This window comes from Podarcis bocagei (assembly GCF_964188305.1).
Source record: "Podarcis bocagei genome assembly, chromosome: 10".
Lineage (NCBI taxonomy): Eukaryota > Metazoa > Chordata > Lepidosauria > Squamata > Lacertidae > Podarcis > Podarcis bocagei.
This window is the reverse complement of record NC_138135.1, coordinates 12,013,360-12,032,044: the sequence shown is the minus strand read 5'-3', so window position 1 is coordinate 12,032,044 and position 18,685 is coordinate 12,013,360. Positions and strand designations below refer to the sequence as shown.

General features: G+C 43.7%; 1 protein-coding gene across 2 annotated transcripts in view; it reads right to left on the bottom strand.

Moving 5' to 3' along the window:
* The window catches only part of TAF3 (TATA-box binding protein associated factor 3), a 142,351-nt gene that overhangs the window by 8,520 nt on the left and 115,146 nt on the right, over window positions 1-18,685 (bottom strand). For both annotated transcript variants that reach the window (XM_081209913.1, XM_081209914.1), the window contains exon 5: window positions 2,146-2,401. In XM_081209913.1, the coding sequence (XP_081066039.1) occupies window positions 2,146-2,401 (256 nt within the window). The remainder of the gene's footprint in view (window positions 1-2,145; window positions 2,402-18,685) is intronic.

Sequence of the window (18,685 nt, the reverse complement as noted above, 5' to 3'; positions counted from 1 at the left end):
ATTCAGAAGGCGATACAGGCTATTTTACTCAAGAGCCAAATAAAGTAGGATAAAGAGTGTATCCCTTCTAAAGCCCAGGAAGTGCTTCAAAGCAAAATAGCACTTTAGGTTTTATTCACAAGGTTACAAACATGAAGACAAGGATGTTTAATAAACTTGGCATAAATCGTTTTGAAGGAGGTCATCAAAGCCTGAACACGTAGGTCTCATAACAAATAAGTTAAACTTAGCATGGGCTATTTGAGTTCAGTTTGCTATAAAAATTAATAGCTCTTAAGTCTCATTTCCACAACTATTTATGTGATATTGAAATGATTTGCTGGAAACAGGTGGACTTATGGACATGCTATCAAAGAGTCCCCCAACTGGAATAATAATAATAATAATAATAATAATAATAATAATAATAATAATAACAACAACAACAATAATAATAAATTCTTATAGCACCCTATACCTGTAGATCTCAGGACAGCCCACAGCATAAAATTATAATATAAACAGCACAAAATACATTAAAAAACAACAACAAAGAGAAACCAAAAATCCCTCCCATGTTTTGTTAGCCCCAAAATGGAAAATGAGTGAGGTCCCAACTAAAGAAGAATGGCAACTTAAACTGATGGAATATGCTCAGCTTGCGGACCTAACGTATGGAATAAGAGAACAAGAAGAACATACATTTAAAGAAGGTTGGAAAAAATATTTATTGAATATACTGGGGGGGGGGAGAATAATTGTGTACACTCGAAAACATTGGTGGCATTCAGATAAATTCAACAGTGTAAATAAGTTTTGATGGATGTGATAATGGAATACTGAATGGTTTAGCTTATGTAAAATATGCAGTGATTTATGTTATGTAAAATGAACCATGGAAAGAGAAGAAGGGAAGTCACTGATATTTTAAGGTTATTTAAATGAATACTCTAAATTGTAAAACAGAAAATTTAATAAAAATTATATGTGTGTGTGTGTATACATACACACATATATACATATGTATATATATACATACACACACACCCACACACCCACACATATGTATATACACATATGTATATACACACACATATATAAACACACATATACACATATGTATATACACATATGTACACACACACACACACACACACACACACACACACACATATATATATATATATATATATATATATATATACACACAGTGGTACCCCGCAAGACGAACGCCTCGCAAGACGGAAAACCCGCTAGACGAAAGGGTTTTCCGTTTTGGAGGTGCTTCGCAAAACGAATTTCTCTATGGGCTTGCCTCGCAAGACGACAGCCCATAGGGAAATCTCCGGGACAGCGGGGAAGCGCAGCGCGTCTTCCCCACTGTCCTCGGACCTCCGCCCGCCGCGCGGCATCGGAACGAAGCTCCGATGCCGGGCGGCGGGGGGGGGGAACGCCTCCTCCCGCCGCGCGGCATCGGAACGAAGCTCCGATGCCGGGCAGCGGGGGGGGGGACGCCTCCTCCCGCAGCGCGGCATCGGAACGAAGCTCCGATGCCGGGCGGCGGGGGGGAACGCCTCCTCCCGCCGCGCGGCATCGGAACGAAGCTCCGATGCTGCCGCGCGGCATCGGATGGCTTTCCTGAAGACTTGGGGTGGGAGGAGGGTTTTCCTTCCCACCGCCAACATTCAGAATGCTGTTCTGAATGTTTGCGGTGGGGAGGAAAAACCCTCCTCCCACGCAAGCCCCGGGAACAGAGGGAAAGCGCTGCGCGCCTTCCCCTCTGTTCCCGTACCTGTCCTGAAGGCTTGCGGTGCGGAGAAAAGCCCTTCTCCGCACCACCAGCCTGGCAAGCGGTTTCCCTAGGAACGCATTAATTGATTTTCAATGCATTCCTATGGGAAACCGTGCTTCGCAAGACGAAAAACTCGCAAGAAGAAAAAACTTGCGGAACCAATTAATTTCGTCTTGCGAGGCACCACTGTATATATATATATATATGGATATGGCACCGGATGTCAATCAACCAAGGGCCTGGTTGAAGAGGAACGTATTCGCTGGGCTCCTAAAGGTGTTTAATGAAGGCGCCTGGTGAGCCTCCCTGGGGAGAGCATTTCGCAAGAGGGAAATCGACACACATTTTGTACTGAAAAGCATCCATGTACATACCACGTAATTACTGACAGTCTCCGTCACCACACTCCTAACGGGACCCTTGGAGCCTCCCACAGCAGGCACTGCAGGAGACGGTGGTGGAATCGCAGCTGGGGAAATGATAGCAGGAGGCATAGGAAGAACCCCGGGAGGAGGAGGTGGCGTCACGTGGACAGGAGCTGGTGCCGGGGATGGTGGAGGCGGTGGCGTCTTGGGCCGAGCCATGACCGATGGTTTAGCCTCCGGTGCCGACACCACTTTGCTGATGACGCTGTTGGACAAAAGGGGGGAAAAGAACGGATGTAACAGTGCACTACGATGATGCCCAGAAAAAAAACAGAGGAAAACCCGCCACAGATTTTTATCAAGGCAAGATAGCCCTTGAATAGTTTTCCTTCCCATTCATGAACCATATAGTGCTAAAACCAAATTTTGAAAATTTGCTTGCTTAAATCTTGCTGATTTTTAAAACTGCATTTTATTGCTTTTTCACACTGCTTTGAGGGTCTTTATGAATGGAAAAGCTGCTCCTAAAACAGGGGAACAGGCTGGAGAACTCACTCTTTGTGCTCTATATCAAAATGTCCCAAAAGTCACATGATAAAGAAAATTTGAAAAATCTGCATTATGGCTTTCATCAGATTACTATGAAAGCAGCCATATCTGTTTAGGATCAATAATGTATATATGCAATATATAATCAGCACCCAGATATTAATTGCTGCCTTTGCTAGAATCCATCACAGGGTGTTGTTATGGTAAATACATGCTAGAAGTAAAGCACTGCGCTGGCAAAGGATTGAGGCAATCAATATTTATTTATAGACAACTGTTTCCTACACAGCAACAGGCAGACAAGTTATCAAATGGAAGAGAAAACCACAACTGATGAGGGAGAGGAGAGAACCCACAAGATTAGTCTAGGGTGGAGCTTACAGAACCAGCAGCCTATGGACAAAGGCCATATCAAAAGATTACAACTGAACAGTCAACTTGTTTAGCTGATCAGAATGAGCTTATGTCAAGAACCCAATCCTGTTTCGATTCCGAAAGCTTAGCTAGCAGGGCAACGATGCTGATTTTGCAACGTTTGCCTATGAAGGGAAAGAAAAAGACCCCAAGCATGAAGGAAGACAGGAAGCAGATTGGAGTTGCCATTTCACATACAAACCAGCATTTCCAGTCAACATGGGTTGCCCAAAGGACAAATAAATAACGGATTATTTCCAGATAAATTAGATTAATGGGCCTAAGTCATGCCTATCAATGTCAATGGGTCTAATAGCATTTGATACATCACAATATCAATAAATACTACTACTAGTAGTAGCAGCTGTGCATTAAAATAGCAGAGGAGATGCTGAACTAATTCAACTTTGGATTTTCAATACGACTCAAAATCCCACTTTTGTTTTGCGAGGAAGTAAACAGAACAATGCCTACCAACACACATGGGATATTTTCATTAAAAGGGGATAAGCGATCCTTTAATGACACAACTAACTCTTGCTGACAACACTACACTGCAGCTATTCTGTGCGGCTTAAAGTACAGTGGGGCTAAAAGCTTCAGCCATAGACCTACATCCAGGGGAAAAAATAAATTATTTATTAAATTTGAATACCGCCATTCATATGAAGACCACAGGGTGATTCACAGCATAAAAATTCAAAATGAGAACACAAAATGTATAATAAAACAAGAACAAACCAATCGCCCCCTACCCACAAACATATGGGTAAAAACCAAAGGCCTGGTTTTAGAGAAATGTTTTCGCCTGTTATCTAAAGATGGTTGCCCAGCTCTGGCATTTGCACACATATCTTCCCACCACAAAAAGTTATGGTTATGCTGCTGTCAAGTTTTGGAAGCAGAAGGCATTTTGTGCTCCCCGCTGCCCTGCTGAAACAGCAGCAGCAACAAACACAAGCGCTCTGCAAATTCTAGGCTGAGGAGGAAGAGAGTCATTCACAGGTATGAACAATTCGAGAACAAGGGAAAGAGGAGGACTTTTCTCAATGTGGAACGCCTTCTCCAAAAAAGCGCCAACGGAGACCACCATCTTTAGCAGACAAGACATCATGACTCCCTTTGGGTGGGGGGAAGTGGAGATTCCAAGCTGTATTCTTATTAAGAGTGTGTGAGAGCGTCAGCGTTGGTTGCTATGATGTGCCTAACTCGAGAGGGAAAGAGGGATATAAATTATATAGACAGATAAATTGGCAATTAGGAAGATATAGAAGAGACAGAGGAGATGCCAAATCAGGTATGACACAGAGCAAATTGCATTTAACGGGTATCCTATCCTTCTGGGATTCCTGGTGTCTATAGAGAGCAGCCAGTGTCTATAGTGAACTTCTTGCTCAAGGTCCAAGATTGGTCCTCAGCACCTGGTAAGTCTGAATAGAGTACGGAAAAACATTTTGAACAGTCATTAGTATGCACGCTAGTTGGCTGTGCAGGACGTTTTCGGCCATGATAATATAACTTGCAAGCAACAGTCTGGAGAACAGCAAAACCGGGTGATGCGTCTGACGTGGAAGACCGACATGCAGTACTCACTTACGAAAACAAATGAGTGGATGGAGATTGGGCAATTCAACCTAATGAAATCTACGAAGCTGCCTGATAGGATATATGAAGGTAAGATTTCAGTGTAATCTGCCTGAGCTGTTGGGGTACAGAAAGATCTAAATATGTATGGGGGAAAGGTAGAAGCCCAGCTTAGGCTTAATCACGTCTTGGTTACAGAAATGTAAATTACATAGTCAGGTGTCATAATGAACGCAACTTACAAAACTGATAATGCTAAGTGGTGATCAATCAATATTACAACTGTGTGAAAGAGTTCTGCTCTATATGCCAAAGTACTTGATGTGTGCAACTGAGTGCTTATGTTATGTATCTACACCAGCCTCCCTCAGCCATCCAAAGGCCTCCTGCTGCCTGAAACAGCTCCACCCATCTTCCCATACTGCTCCTTCTGCCTGTACCTGACTCTCAAAATGCCTCTGGTCCGCAACCTGCCTCAATTCCTTCAAGCCTCTCCTCAAAACTCACATTTCCAGGATGATTGTAGATTGTCCCCTTGGTCTCTATGACACTGTGAGTAAGCCATATAACTGACATGATCACACAGGGTGGTAGTCAATGCTAGTCCTACTCAGAGAAGACCCACTGACGTTAAAGGGCATGGATAACTTAGGTTCATTCATTTTAGTGTGTCTACTTTGAGGAGGACTTTGCTGAACACTCTTTCCCCCCATTGTATCACTCTGTCTATTTTAGACTGAAAGCTCCTTAGGAATTAGGGATTGCTGTCTGCTGTTTGTAAAGTGCAAATGCATATAAACAAATAATATTTGCACCAAACTGCTTCTAACACTCAGCCGTGGGCAAATTCAGTTGAAAACAATGCAGTGGAGATGGTTAGCACCTGCACTCCGATGTGCAGTGTTGATTAAGTGTCAGCCCTGCATTGTTTGCAATTGACTGTGTGCTTGGAGGTACATCTGAGTCCACACCATGCCCTAAATTATCTGCAGAGCAGATTAATTTGCACACATGGAAGTGAACCCAAGTTGCCTTTTAGAACACAAACGAGGTGAAATAATTTCAGGAAGGTGCATGTTCTTTGAGGCCCATTCCTCCCCACCCCTGATCCGAAAGATGGCAAGGAATCTTTCCCCCCTTGCAGTTTAAAGGAGCTTATTAATGGAGGCACGTGGGCTGGATGGGTGCGCACCGGAGGCTGCACCTGCTTCCAGCCCAATCCCTCCCTAGTGCAGGTCCCAGGCTAAAGGTAAGCAAGTAGCACCCAGTTTGCTTCCCTGTAGTCTGTTAAGGTCCCAACTCAGCCAACAAAAGAGCTTGAACCTCCTTGCTCTTTGCTGGAATAGTTCTTTGGCAGCAGGAAGGCAACATGCATGCACAGCTTTCGGTCTTAGTCACTTTTCTGGGGTGTGGTGGAAGCCAAGGGGTTCTATGACATTTTCCTGCACACCTGCTCACTTCTCCCCATGTGCAGGGACCTACTTCTGCACTCTCCCATGCCCAACTTTTGATTTGCATGTCCGCAAGGTTCAAATCCCAATTTTACTAACGGGGAAGTGATTGACTGGCTCTGTTTGAAGTGCAGGCTTCAAACGTGTGTACAACAACAGGCCTGGCCTGTTTATCTCAGGTATCACATCCAAGATCTGCGCTACGAAGAGCACCCAATGGAGGCTGGCCACCACTCCCTTCAGCTAATGAAGCTCTGGCACAGCAGGCAGAGAAATGGTTTTGGCTTACGCCATTTGATTGCAATGGGGCAATCTCAGAGGGGGATGGTGACTCTCGCCATCCTATTGAAGGCAGAGGATGTGAGTGTGGCAACATGCAGGAGGAGACAGAGCCAAGTCTAATGATGATTAATAAGGTTCCTTTGATCATGCCTTGAGTGCCATGGGACTGAGCCGCACTGGGGCTCCCTGACAGATGACCTTGCTCCTGCTTCTTGATCTATCCACAGTTTTTTGATGCCATTGACCATGGCATCTTCCTGGCTCGGGTCCTTGGAATGGTAATTGGGGCACTGCGTTACACCAGATTTGGTCCTACCTGCAGGACAGAGTCCAAAAATGCAGAATTGGGAGAGCGCTTTTCAGCCCCCTGGCAGTTACGCCATGGGGTGCTGTGGGGTGCTATTTTATACCCAGTGCTGTTTAATATTTGCATGAAGCCAGGGGGAAAAGTCATTAGAAGCTTTATGGCAAGGTGCAATCCGTGTGCAGACGACACTTGGCTCTGTTCCTCCGTAACACCTGAATCAGGAGAGGCCGTGCAGGGCCCGGACTGGTGCACAGATGCAGTGGTGAGATGGAAGAAAGGAAAATAAGCTGATCTAGAATCTTTACAAGACAGGGGCACTGTGGGTGAATGGGTCCTGTGTCTCGAGAAATTAGTTGCCAGCTCTGCACTCCCCACCCCACCCCGAAGGAGCACTTTCAGTTCACAGTATGGGGGTTCTTTTGGACCCAGTTCTGCCACCGGAGGCCCAGATGGCCTCTGGGGCTAGAAGAGCCTTTTACCAGCTGTGCCTGGTATGACAGCTGCAACAGATTCTGGACCAGGGGAGCCTGACACAGTAGATCAGGCATGGGTGACTTCAAGACTGGATTACTGCAATGAGCTGTGTTCCGTGCACTTCATCTGGGAGCTGCAGCCAGTGCAGAATGCTACAGCAAAGTTGGTGACAGAAGTGAGATCCTGACAGTTTATATATATATATAATACACAATGAAAAAGGAAAAACACCCATTGCACCTATACCATACAAAAACAAATAGACTTAATACAAACCAACTCAAAGACACAAATGACTTCCCGTCTACTCCTTAATTCAAGTACACATACTTGTTGCCAATACAAACTATTATCATAATTTAACTGCATCTTAATTTATCTTAGGGCTCACTTAATTCTTAAAGCTACTACTGAAGTTAATGAAATGCTGCGACAGAGTTTAAGCTACTGTAATTATTTTTCAAATATATTTTGAAGACTTCCCATTTGGATACAAATACCTGTTTTGGTTTGTTATTTATTTTTTCAGACAATCTGTCTAGTTCCGCATATTCAATCAATCTTTGAATCCATTCCTGCATAGATGGAAGTTTATCAAAATTTCCAATTTGCAGCAATTAGGACTCTTGCTGGCACTGTAGCGTATAAAAACATATCCTTTGTTTTTTTAGGAAAGTTTAAGTCCGTAATTCCTAGAAGATAAGCTTCTGATTTTTTATTGAAAGAGATTTTTAACAGTTTTTGCAATTCTAAATGGATGCCCTCCCGAAACACCTCAATTTTCTTGCATTGCCACCACATATGGTAAAAAGTGCCTGATTTTTCTCCACATCTCCAGCAATCACATAGGATACCTTTATACATCTTGGAAAGTTTCCAAGGTGTTAAGTACCATCTAAGCTGCATTTTTTAAAAATTCTCTCTTACAGCAGATCCTGACAGCATTGGACACTTCCACATAGAGAACTGCACTGTTTGCCAATTTGGTCTATAAATCCTTTATTTATATATTTATCATTATATTCATATGCCACCTTTATTTTGCATGGATCACAAGGTAGTGTACATGGTTCTCCTCCTCCCCATTTCATCCTCACTACAACCCTGTGAGGGTTATGAAAAAGAGGAGGAGGAAAGGGAAATATATGAGGCTGAGGCTCACTCTTGCAGCTGAAAACCATAGTTTCCTGCTACACCTGAACCAGGCCTCAGGCTTAGGGCTTATACTCACACAATTTATACACAATTATTCCCCCCCTTTTAAAAACTATCTTAATTCATCATAATGATGCATCCTATCTGTCGCAGAGTTTCTGAAATAAACATAATAAATATTACAGCAAACTCAATTCCCAACCAAAATGGTCAAAGGCCTGGAAACAATGCCTTATGAGGAACGGCTAAGGGAGCTGGGCATGTTTAGCCTGGAGAAGAGGAGGTTAAGGGGTGATATGATAGCCATGTTCAAATATATAAAAGGATGTCACATAGAGGAGGGAGAAAGGTTGTTTTCTGCTGCTCCAGAGAAGCGGACACGGAGCAATGGATCCAAACTACAAGAAAGAAGATTCCACCTAAACATTAGGAAGAACTTCCTGACAGTAAGAGCTGTTCGACAGTGGAATTTGCTGCCAAGGAGTGTGGTGGAGTCTCCTACTTTGGAGGTCTTTAAGCAGAGGCTTGACAACCATATGTCAGGAGTGCTCTGATGGTGTTTCCTGCTTGGCAGGGGGTTGGACTTGATGGCCCTTGTGGTCTCTTCCAACTCTATGATTCTATGATTCAATAATGTCCTAGCCTGTGGATTGCTGCTCCCATACATGGCAAGCATACTCCGTTTTTCGGTGGAGATTATTCTGCTGCTCATTTTATATGCAGGTAGAAAGCTCTCACACACCGACAGCAGAGATGGTTTGCAGATAAAAACGGCTTCCAGTCAGAAACCCCAAGCTGCACCACATCCTGAAACATTGGTGTACAATACGTATCGTCCAACACAAATACAAAGAACAAAAAATTATGCAGAGTGCTCGTGCACACTATTTTAATTGTCGCTGCTTATTTTATATTCCTTTTCTTTTTGTTTGTAAGAATTATGGTAATAACTGGAAATGGAAGACGTTTGGCTGGCTAAAGACCAGAGGGAGGGACTGAGATCTGGACAAGGGCTAAAATGCTACACGTTCTACTTCAAACTCATAAAACTCTTCCACAAACTACCCTTGCTTCCAGAGCCTTCAGCAGATAACATCCACATGCGTAGTTTGCAGTCATGAGGACTATGGCCTTTTTCATTTTTAAAGTAAAACCCCGAGAAAGTGTAATCGTGCGTCAGGTTCCACAGTGCATGGTGAAAGTGGAGACTGCCCCCCACAATTAAAAACGCTGTTGCTTTCCCAACATGCCACCATGCCACATTCTTTCTGAACCGGTAGGAGTGAGCATGGGAATCTCTCAATGTGTAGTTAGTGACAATTCCTTTAAAAACAACAATGACAGCACCCCAAAACCCCAAAACCAACCAGGCCCACACAGAATCTGCCCAAAGCACTGGGATCACAGATTAGCTCCTCGATGGGTTGCTTTACCAGGCAGGGTTTATTCTGACACAACGATACCCTTCATTAAGAGATAAAAAGTAAATTAACAACAACAAAAATCACCACCCCAGAACGAAGGAGGTGTATGTGAGAAAAGCCTTGAAGCCTTCTTGGGATGAGTCTCCCAAGCAACCACATCAACCCAAAGTTAACAAGGTACCACACACACCACTCCCTTCCCCTGTGATGTGGGAATGGGAGAAAGGCTTTGGCAAGGAGACGGTCTTGCTCTAAGTACGCTTCTCATCGTTTTTCTTGAAAAAGGGGCTACTGGAACACAAGCAGCACAGTTCCCAACGCTGCAACGGAGCGTGGCTATTTCTTTCATACATTTCCGCTGTGGTATCAGACAAAACGCTTCATGGTCACTGGGAACTACTGAAAGCTCTATGTACACAAGGACGTTCCCACCGCCATCTTGGGGGATTCCCCCTCTGCGCATGCAAATCATTGCCACGCTCATCAAAGAGGGCACCCTTTCTGTCTGCATCACGACTGCTGCGTTGAGGTGCTCTCTTATCCTCCCCAACAAATGCACAAGATAATAGCCTAATATCCCAAACAAAGTGGGTGGTTTTCCTTATGGCTACCTTGGGCAGTGCTGCAACGATTTGGGGGGCGGGTGCTGGTTGGTTGTTGTTGTTTTTTGCCTCCAGAGGGGCGCCATTGAAGCTCCCAGCCTGTGTGTGTGCGCATAAGCAAATGAGTGTGGGGTGTGTGGCAATCTGGGTCTTTGACCCGGGTGAAATAAAGCCCAGTTTCGCCCCTGCCTTAGGCTGACATTTGTCTTGTGCTGCCTGGCTCCAGAGCCATAAAACACTACCCATCATGGCACACCAAATCTGAGCGCAGTCTTTTTCCAAAGTAGCCGAGGGCAAATCGTTATTGTCATATTCAGCTTGGACTTGGAACTTTCATTCCATTCTACAGGACGGAGCTCCCCACACGACACATTCCCAGGGAAGGCAAAGCCTTAAACCTGCAAGGGAAGAGCAAGTTCTACCAGTCATTATGATGCCACAGGTAGGCAGGCAGGCAGATTGTTTGGGATGTAATTGGCTTGCACAGACGCAAGCCATGACATGCTGTATCTGAGGCACAGCAAGACTCTTGAGATGTGAAATAATTTCCTATCTTTGGAAGCAATTTATTTGATTTCAATCTCATCCTTTGCAGGCCCAAAGCACCATGACTGATGAAAATAAACGGGGGTGGGGAGAGTGTCACCCCACAAACGCTAAAAAGGAAGCAGCTTTTGAAAGTCAGATTTGATTCCCAGGCCTCAAAGGCTGCTGTGCCAAGTGATCCACAAGCGCAAGTGTGAGGCATTACCAAAAAGGCATAAACGATGTTTCCCCCCCCCCTTGAGAAATATTTAAGATCTGCATCTAAAGATCTGCATCTGAAGAAGTGTGCATGCACATGAAAGCTTATACCAAGAACAAACTTAGTTGGTCTCTAAGGTGCTACTGGATAATATTTTTTCTTTTTTATATATATTTTGACTGCATCTAAATAAGTAAATAAATCTAAATTCTGTGCAAAGAACTGTGGCAGTTCTTTGAGATGAGTTTACTCATCTTCTGTTATTATTTCTGTTCTGTTCTATTATTTCTAAATTTACTCATCTTGTTATTATTTCTGTTCTGTGGTCATTATTTGGATTAAGTAGAAACGCATGTAACTTTGTAAATGTGTGATTGTGGGCAAGGCCTTTCCTATAGCCATTCTGCCCTCAATGTCTTACACACACCCATGCAATAATTGTATTTATAAATACACACAAACGCAGGCTAGCAGCAGACCAACAATACTGCTCCAATACTGCTGCCTTTCCTGCTGACCTCCTTTCTCATCAACGGCCCCAAACCCCTTCTGACCCTAGCCTAGAATGCTAACTTCTGAAAAGTTTGAATGTTTGTAATATTCCTTAACACCACAGCTATGAAAGTCTCATTTCAATCAACTGATGCTGGAATTCATAGACATGCATTTACCTTAGTTTTATTACTGAGTTTATCTGATTGCGGGGATAAACTGCAAAACCACTATGTTTTTCAAAATCTCAGTGTTCTTGCTTAAATATGATACCTCAACCCAGCTCTCTACAACCGCAGAAAGCGCCCTAAAAGATTACCCAAAGCTGGCGCTGATTTAATATATAATTTACAAGTGCATAGATTGAAAAGCTATATAGATTAGGGCAAACGGGAGATAAATAGTGGTCTCGTGTACTTAGCCACACTAGTAAGCCACATACCTTAGTAAGCGAGGGGTTCTCAAAACTCTGTCCAAATGAGGCCCGCTTACAGTCTTTCAAAAAATGAGTTCACTGCACAATAAATATGCATTTGTTTCTCACACTGCCCACAATTCTCAAGAGTATGATTTTGTTCCATGGACACTGCACTTTCTGAGTGCTCTGCAAGTAAACAGCATTTACATGGGAAAATGCAGCTACTATTGTGACTGAAAAGGTGACTTGTGGGAGTCTTGTGCAAAGGGGAAAAAATGGGTTTGGGGCGTGCTTTGAAAGACTCAGAGAAATGACTGCTCGAGGACCTATTTCGATAGTTATCAACACCAAATACACAAAAAGAATTAGCTGTGCATGTCTGCCTTTGTGGATAGTGACATTATATAGTTTACTGCAGCAGCAGGGAACCTCAAACCCATACTCCTTATTAGGTCTGATAAGTCACTACGTTTGGCCTGTGAGGCCATTTTGGCCAAACCACACCAACATATTAGTCCCTTGACATAATATATAAGGTGTGGAGACCTGTTATCTCTGATCAAAGCAATAAGGTAAGAGATAAGGAATATCTTCTCTCCGGTCAAAGCACTAAGACTTACCTTACTTAGCACTGTGGTGCTTAGCGCTAAGACTGAAGATAAGCCTATGCAACCACCTAAGATCATATGAGGTCCTGTACACCTGTTAAAATGGCCCACAGAATCCATTTTGTTTCACACCCCTGGTTTTGTCACTAGGTGGCAGCGGCCAATTTCCTGAGTAGCACCAGAAGTTTCCTGTTGCTTCCACTTCTTGTTTAAGAGAGGTGATAAAGTTCTTCTCTAGCATCCTGACTAATGTGTCTTCTAGCCTTCTATGACATGACTATGCCAGAAGTGTACTGGAAGAAGCAACGATCACTAGTGTTGAAGCAATGATTCTTCAACATCAACTTCATCGGACTGGTCATGTTGTGTGGATGCCTGATTATCGTCTTCCAAAGCAGCTACTCTATTCTGAACTTTAAAATGGAAAGCATAGTGCTGGTGGTTGACAAAAGAGGTTTAAAGACTGTCTCAAGGCAAATCTAAAAAAAAAGTATAAACACCAACAACTGGGAAACACTTGCCTGCGAGCGCTCCAATTGGAGAACAGCCTTTACCAAAGATGTCATAGGCTTTGAAGACACTCAAACTCAGGACGCAAGGGAGAAACGTGCTAAGAGGAAGGCACGTTCGGCAAATCCACACCACGATCAACTCCCGCCCGGAAACCAATGTCCCCACTGTGGAAGGATGTGTGGATCCAGAATTGGCCTCCACAGTCACTTATGGACTCACTGTTAAAACCTTGTTTATAGAAGACAATCTTACTTGGCTATGAGTGATCGCCAAAGAAGAAGAAGCCAGAAGTCCAAGTTTTGAACCAACGGATTTCTAATAAGACTAAGGGGAAATGGCACGGTGTCTTTCTCTGCAGAGGCACAATCACTAAACCCGTCACTGAAATCTAGCGTGTCTACCAAAGACGGCTGCCTTTACAAAGAAAAAGGAAACGAGGTTTAATACCTCAGTCTTAGCTCTATGATGCAAACAATTCCCACATTAGTTACTGCTGAAGCAAGCAGCTACAAAGTGAAATTCTACTTTTTGTGCAATTTTCAGAATAAAGACAGTTGCATTCTGAGTCAGAACTGTTATTAAAGCAGAAAAGCACAAAACATAACTTGAAAAGGGGTATCTTCCTAGGCTGTGGGCAAGTGAAGCCTTCTACAGATACCAATGCAATGTATCTTCTTGAAGACTCTTCACAGTCCAAGAATACTTGTTGACCTTGATTAAGGTAAAGATCTGGACCAAGCACAATTACAGTACCCGTGTGCCTTCTAATAAGAAAGAAGCTGGTCATTAACAGACACCTCATCACACAGTTGCACAATGCAAATAGACACAAGTCAATGGAGGACATTGAGGCTTTTGTCCATGCTGTGCATGCTTCTTCATCAGCAACTAAAAACAGGCTATTCACGGAGGCCCAGAACTTCGAGAAATCTTACTCCGTATCAAATCAGAATACTTCAGCAATGCTTCAGAGATGACTAGAAAGTGCTTTGCTAACCATGGACTAATGAATGAATTAAAGGCTCTATCTATCTATCTATCTATCTATCTATCTATCTACTTAGGAACAGAAGGAAATCATATTGATGTGTCACCGTCTATGAAGGAAATTCTAGTCCTTATCTGAGCCAAGCAGAAAGTATGGGGGGCTGATACTGGAAATGACATAGAGAACAAAATCTTATCTTGAGATTACTGCCGAAGAAATAGATCAACACAGACAAAAGGAACCTTTAATCACCACACTGTTACCCAACAGGCCTTGTAAAAAGCCAACAGCTGGCCATTGCGCATCCGGGATGCCAATATTATTCAGCTGTTATTGATTACTATTCAATGCATATTGATATACGCCCTTTTCTTGGAATTACCTGCTGTAGTGTTGTTGCTCAACTGAAAAATACTTTTGTTTGCTTTGATGCACTGGATGAACTTGTGACGGACCATGCAACCCTATTATAGGATCAGAATTCCAGGTGTTCCAGATACCCTACAATTTTCACCATGTTACCACTGGCCTTTACTATTGAACTCAAACAAAAGGTGAGCTATAGAGAGCTGGACAGACTTCAGAGAGACAGAAAGACCCATGCATTTCTCATGTAAGTTCCAGATCAACTCTACTGATAGCAATTCTGGGCTATATCCAGTAGCTAATGAGAGAATAAATACAAACACGGCTTCCAACTCCATAGAAGCATCTCATTCCAAAGTGGCTTGACCTAGGGGGAAAAATGCTGTTTCAGATTAGGCAGGAGAGGTAACGAACATTTCTACAACTGCTGCAATTTAGTGTCGGAACTACAATATTAGGAGCATAGCAAACTCCAAGTACATGGAAGACATGAGGAAACACACAGATAATATTATGTTGGGAGATCAACACAGTGAAACCCAACACCATCATCTTATTCCTGAAAAGGTACAATCACCAAATGCACGAGTAGTTTCCCAAACTCCAAGATTATTTACAGTGGTGCCTCGCAAGACGAAATTAATCCGTTCCGCGAGTCTCTTCGTCTTGCGGTTTTTTCGTCTTGCGAAGCACGGCTATTAGCGGCTTAGCGGCTATTCACGGCTTTAAGAAAAAGGAAACAAACTCGCAAGAACTCGCAAGACGTTTCGTCTTGCGAAGCAAGCCCATAGGGAAATTCGTCTTGCAGAATGACTCAAAAAACGGAAAACTCTTTCGTCTTGCCCGTTTTTCGTCTTGCGAGGCATTCTGCCAGAGCCATCCTGAAAGACCGAAAGCAATGTTACTACTCAGAAGGTCACTCACTCCTGCTGAGTTATTCAGAAACCTTTGTCAAAATAAAAAAATTCCTTCCAGTAGCACCTTAAAGACCAACTAAGTTAGTTCTTGGTATGAGCTTTCGTGTGCATGCACACTTCTTCAGAAACCTTTGAGTATTTTTAGATATGAGTGACTGAATGGGTGAACCACCAGATGTTTCAACTTGCTTTTCTTTAAATCTAAAGGGAGAGACGTGTAGAAAGTGTCATTTTAGCCATGAGGCGGCAATGAACTTAGTTGAATCCGGGTGAAGGGCTGGAGCTTCCTGTTGCTGTTCTGTTCTTGTTTAAGACACAATAAAGCTTTCTGATTGATATGACCTCTGAGACTTACATGGCACTATCTCACATCCAACTAGACAGGGGACGTCTTCATGCTTCGGGAACTGAACTTTAAGTCAAACGCAGAAAGCCATTCTGAAAAAGTACCTAGCAACTGTAACTGAACGCCACCAGTTCTAGAAGTATGCTTCCAAAAGTCAAACTGGAGCTCCAAAATAGCAGCTATCTACAACATGGATGCTTGTTCACACAAGTCAAGTGTTTGGGATATGGCATTCTCTCTCCACATGGGTTTGGGGTGAAGTAGGCTGACAATAAGAGGGTGGCAGGTGGTATAAGACCATGAGTCCTTGGGGAAGGGTGGTAACTCAATGGTGCAGCATTTGGTCTGATCATCTCCAGGTGCAGCTGGGAATGTCCCCAACCATCTGAAACCTTGGGCAGCCGCTGGCAGTCAGTGAACTGAATAGATGAACCAAGGGTAGACAGCAGCTTCCGACATTCCTATGGTTCAAGGGAGGTGGACCCCAAAGGAAGCAAGATGCCTAAGAAAAACAACCCCCCCAGCTGATTTGCTACCACCACCAAATCTGTACCAACCTATAAGCAGGGCAATAACTACAGAGACTGCCTTATTTACTATCAACAGAAGTACAACTGAAGGAGGCCCATAGATACTCTTTTGCACTGCTCAGGAAGAGGCAGGGGATGATGGTGATGATCAGAATTTGTTAGTTGCTTTATCTTTCGCAGGGTAACCTGAAGCTACTTACAACCAAACAAATAAACAGGCAACCCCCTGCCTAGATACGTTAAAATCGAGAGGAAAGAGAAGTGCATTAAAAGCATCCCACCCAGTTCTAAAATGCCACAGATACTTAAAGGCCAAAGATGTGGTTACAGAGGAAAGGCACTTAAAGACGCCTAAAGAAGTACAATGTTGGCACCAGTGTACCTGTTGCAGCACCTCACCTGCAACAAATACCCAAATCAAGGTACACAAATCGAGGAGGAAGGATGGGTCAACTGAGAGACACCACTCTCCTGCAAGTGTCTGCCAGGTCTTCACGGAAAGACCAGCTGCACACACTGAAAACCACAATCCTGTACCTCTACAAAGTGAAATAAAATACCCCTGCTGCGTGGTGCCCTTTCAAAAATAAAACTGTGCTTGAATGCAAACTCTGCACAACAGGTTCTGGGTGTTTCTCTGAAGCAAGCGCAAGAATGTTGCCCACACCTCTGCATCTGCGGCTGGGGGCCTTGGCACAATTCTGGTTCCCAGACATATGTAACTAAGGAGCCAAAGATGTGCGCGTATGTTTGTCTGTTGCCCACACTGCGTTTGCCCTGCAGGAAACACTGATGTGTACTAGCAAACATGTTTCAAGCTGTTCTCGAGCACCCTTGGCCACACCATATTGGTAGGTGTAGGGAACATTAACTACATTTGAGGGAGGAATGTTAGGAGAGCTCTTCCCTGTGCCACCAAGCTTGTAATGAAGAAATCCTGCAGGCATCCACCTTCAGTTCTGTGGCCTTGGCATGGTAAGTGTTTGGTTGGCTCCGACTCGTTTGTGCATGGAGCTCTGCTCAGGCAGGTATATGTCTCAACTTGCCTGAAGCTCTCTCATTTATTATTATTTTTTATAATTGAGATGTACACATCACACACAAGCGCGCCTCCGTCACTCTTGTGCAACAGAGAGCAGAATCAAAGAATCTTGCATCCAAGTAATTGGTCTTTTCTTCCCAATGACTCAAACGTCTTTATGGATTCACTTTGGGAGTCACTGCTTGAGTGCGGCCCAACAACAAAATGAAAATAATTTTGCACCTGCTCCCCCACCTAACACAACCCAGCGGCATAATTGGTGCGGTGGCTTCTGTAATTAAAAGGAGAGAAGAGGACCTAAATCAACACTGGGACATGTTCTCACGCTTAAAATCCAGGTTGCCTTCAGGAGAAAGCTAAAAGGGTGATTATTTAAACCTTCTGGAAATGGCAACGTTATCTACAACAGCATAATTTACTGCAAACATCTACTCGGAAAGAAAAGATGGCCTGGTTCTCTTGGTCACGAGGCATAATATGCAGACTTCTGCAACTATAATATGCAGGCCTTGCAACCATCTCACCTGCTACCTGAGCAGCCTATGTGCAATCCTCACACTTTACCATTGTGTGAGGAGGACAGAGAAAACTACTGCATGAAGCACAGCTTGCCCTTGTCAGAAGTGGCAGGCCCTATCAGTTCTGAGGCTGCCTTTCCCAACCCAGATTCAACCCAGAGTTTGAGCAACTCTAGACCTAAGCCTGCTGGGAAGGGACTTTGGGGGGTGCTCACACCTTTATGGGTTCCTCAGTAATCTAAACATGCAAACAAGGAATGCCTTCCTTAACTGAAACACCCACCCCCACTGGACATCATTTGATCATGGATTTGTGGGGAGCATCCCTGTCACATTTAGTTTAAGAATAAAGTAATAATCAGTGTTAGAAATCAAGATATGAAAGCTAGTATCTAAATGGCACCTTAAACCCGAGGTTATGGGCGCAACAATGGAACGACTAGGCACATTTCTTTAATAACAAGAATGCAAAGCTGAAAATGAATGAACCGCAGCTAAAATATTACGTTCGTTTTTCACATGGTCTAGTCCTTCCCCTGCCCACCCACTTAATATTCTTAAGAAGGTCTCTTCTCCAGTCTTCAGAGAGTGGCTGGAAGTGAGGAGGCAGAAAATGGTCCTCCTTTCCTTCCACTCTGCAGTTTTAATCTGAAATCCTAGGCGCAGTACTGTGCCAAGAGCTCAGAAACCACTTGCGCTAATGAAATTCCCTGCTGCAAAATGAGCCTAGAACTATGGTAGTTTCGAACACTGGTAATAACGGATGCTGATAACAAGCTACATATATAAAAATAATTTCCCTCCCCTGCCCAAGCTTTGGATAT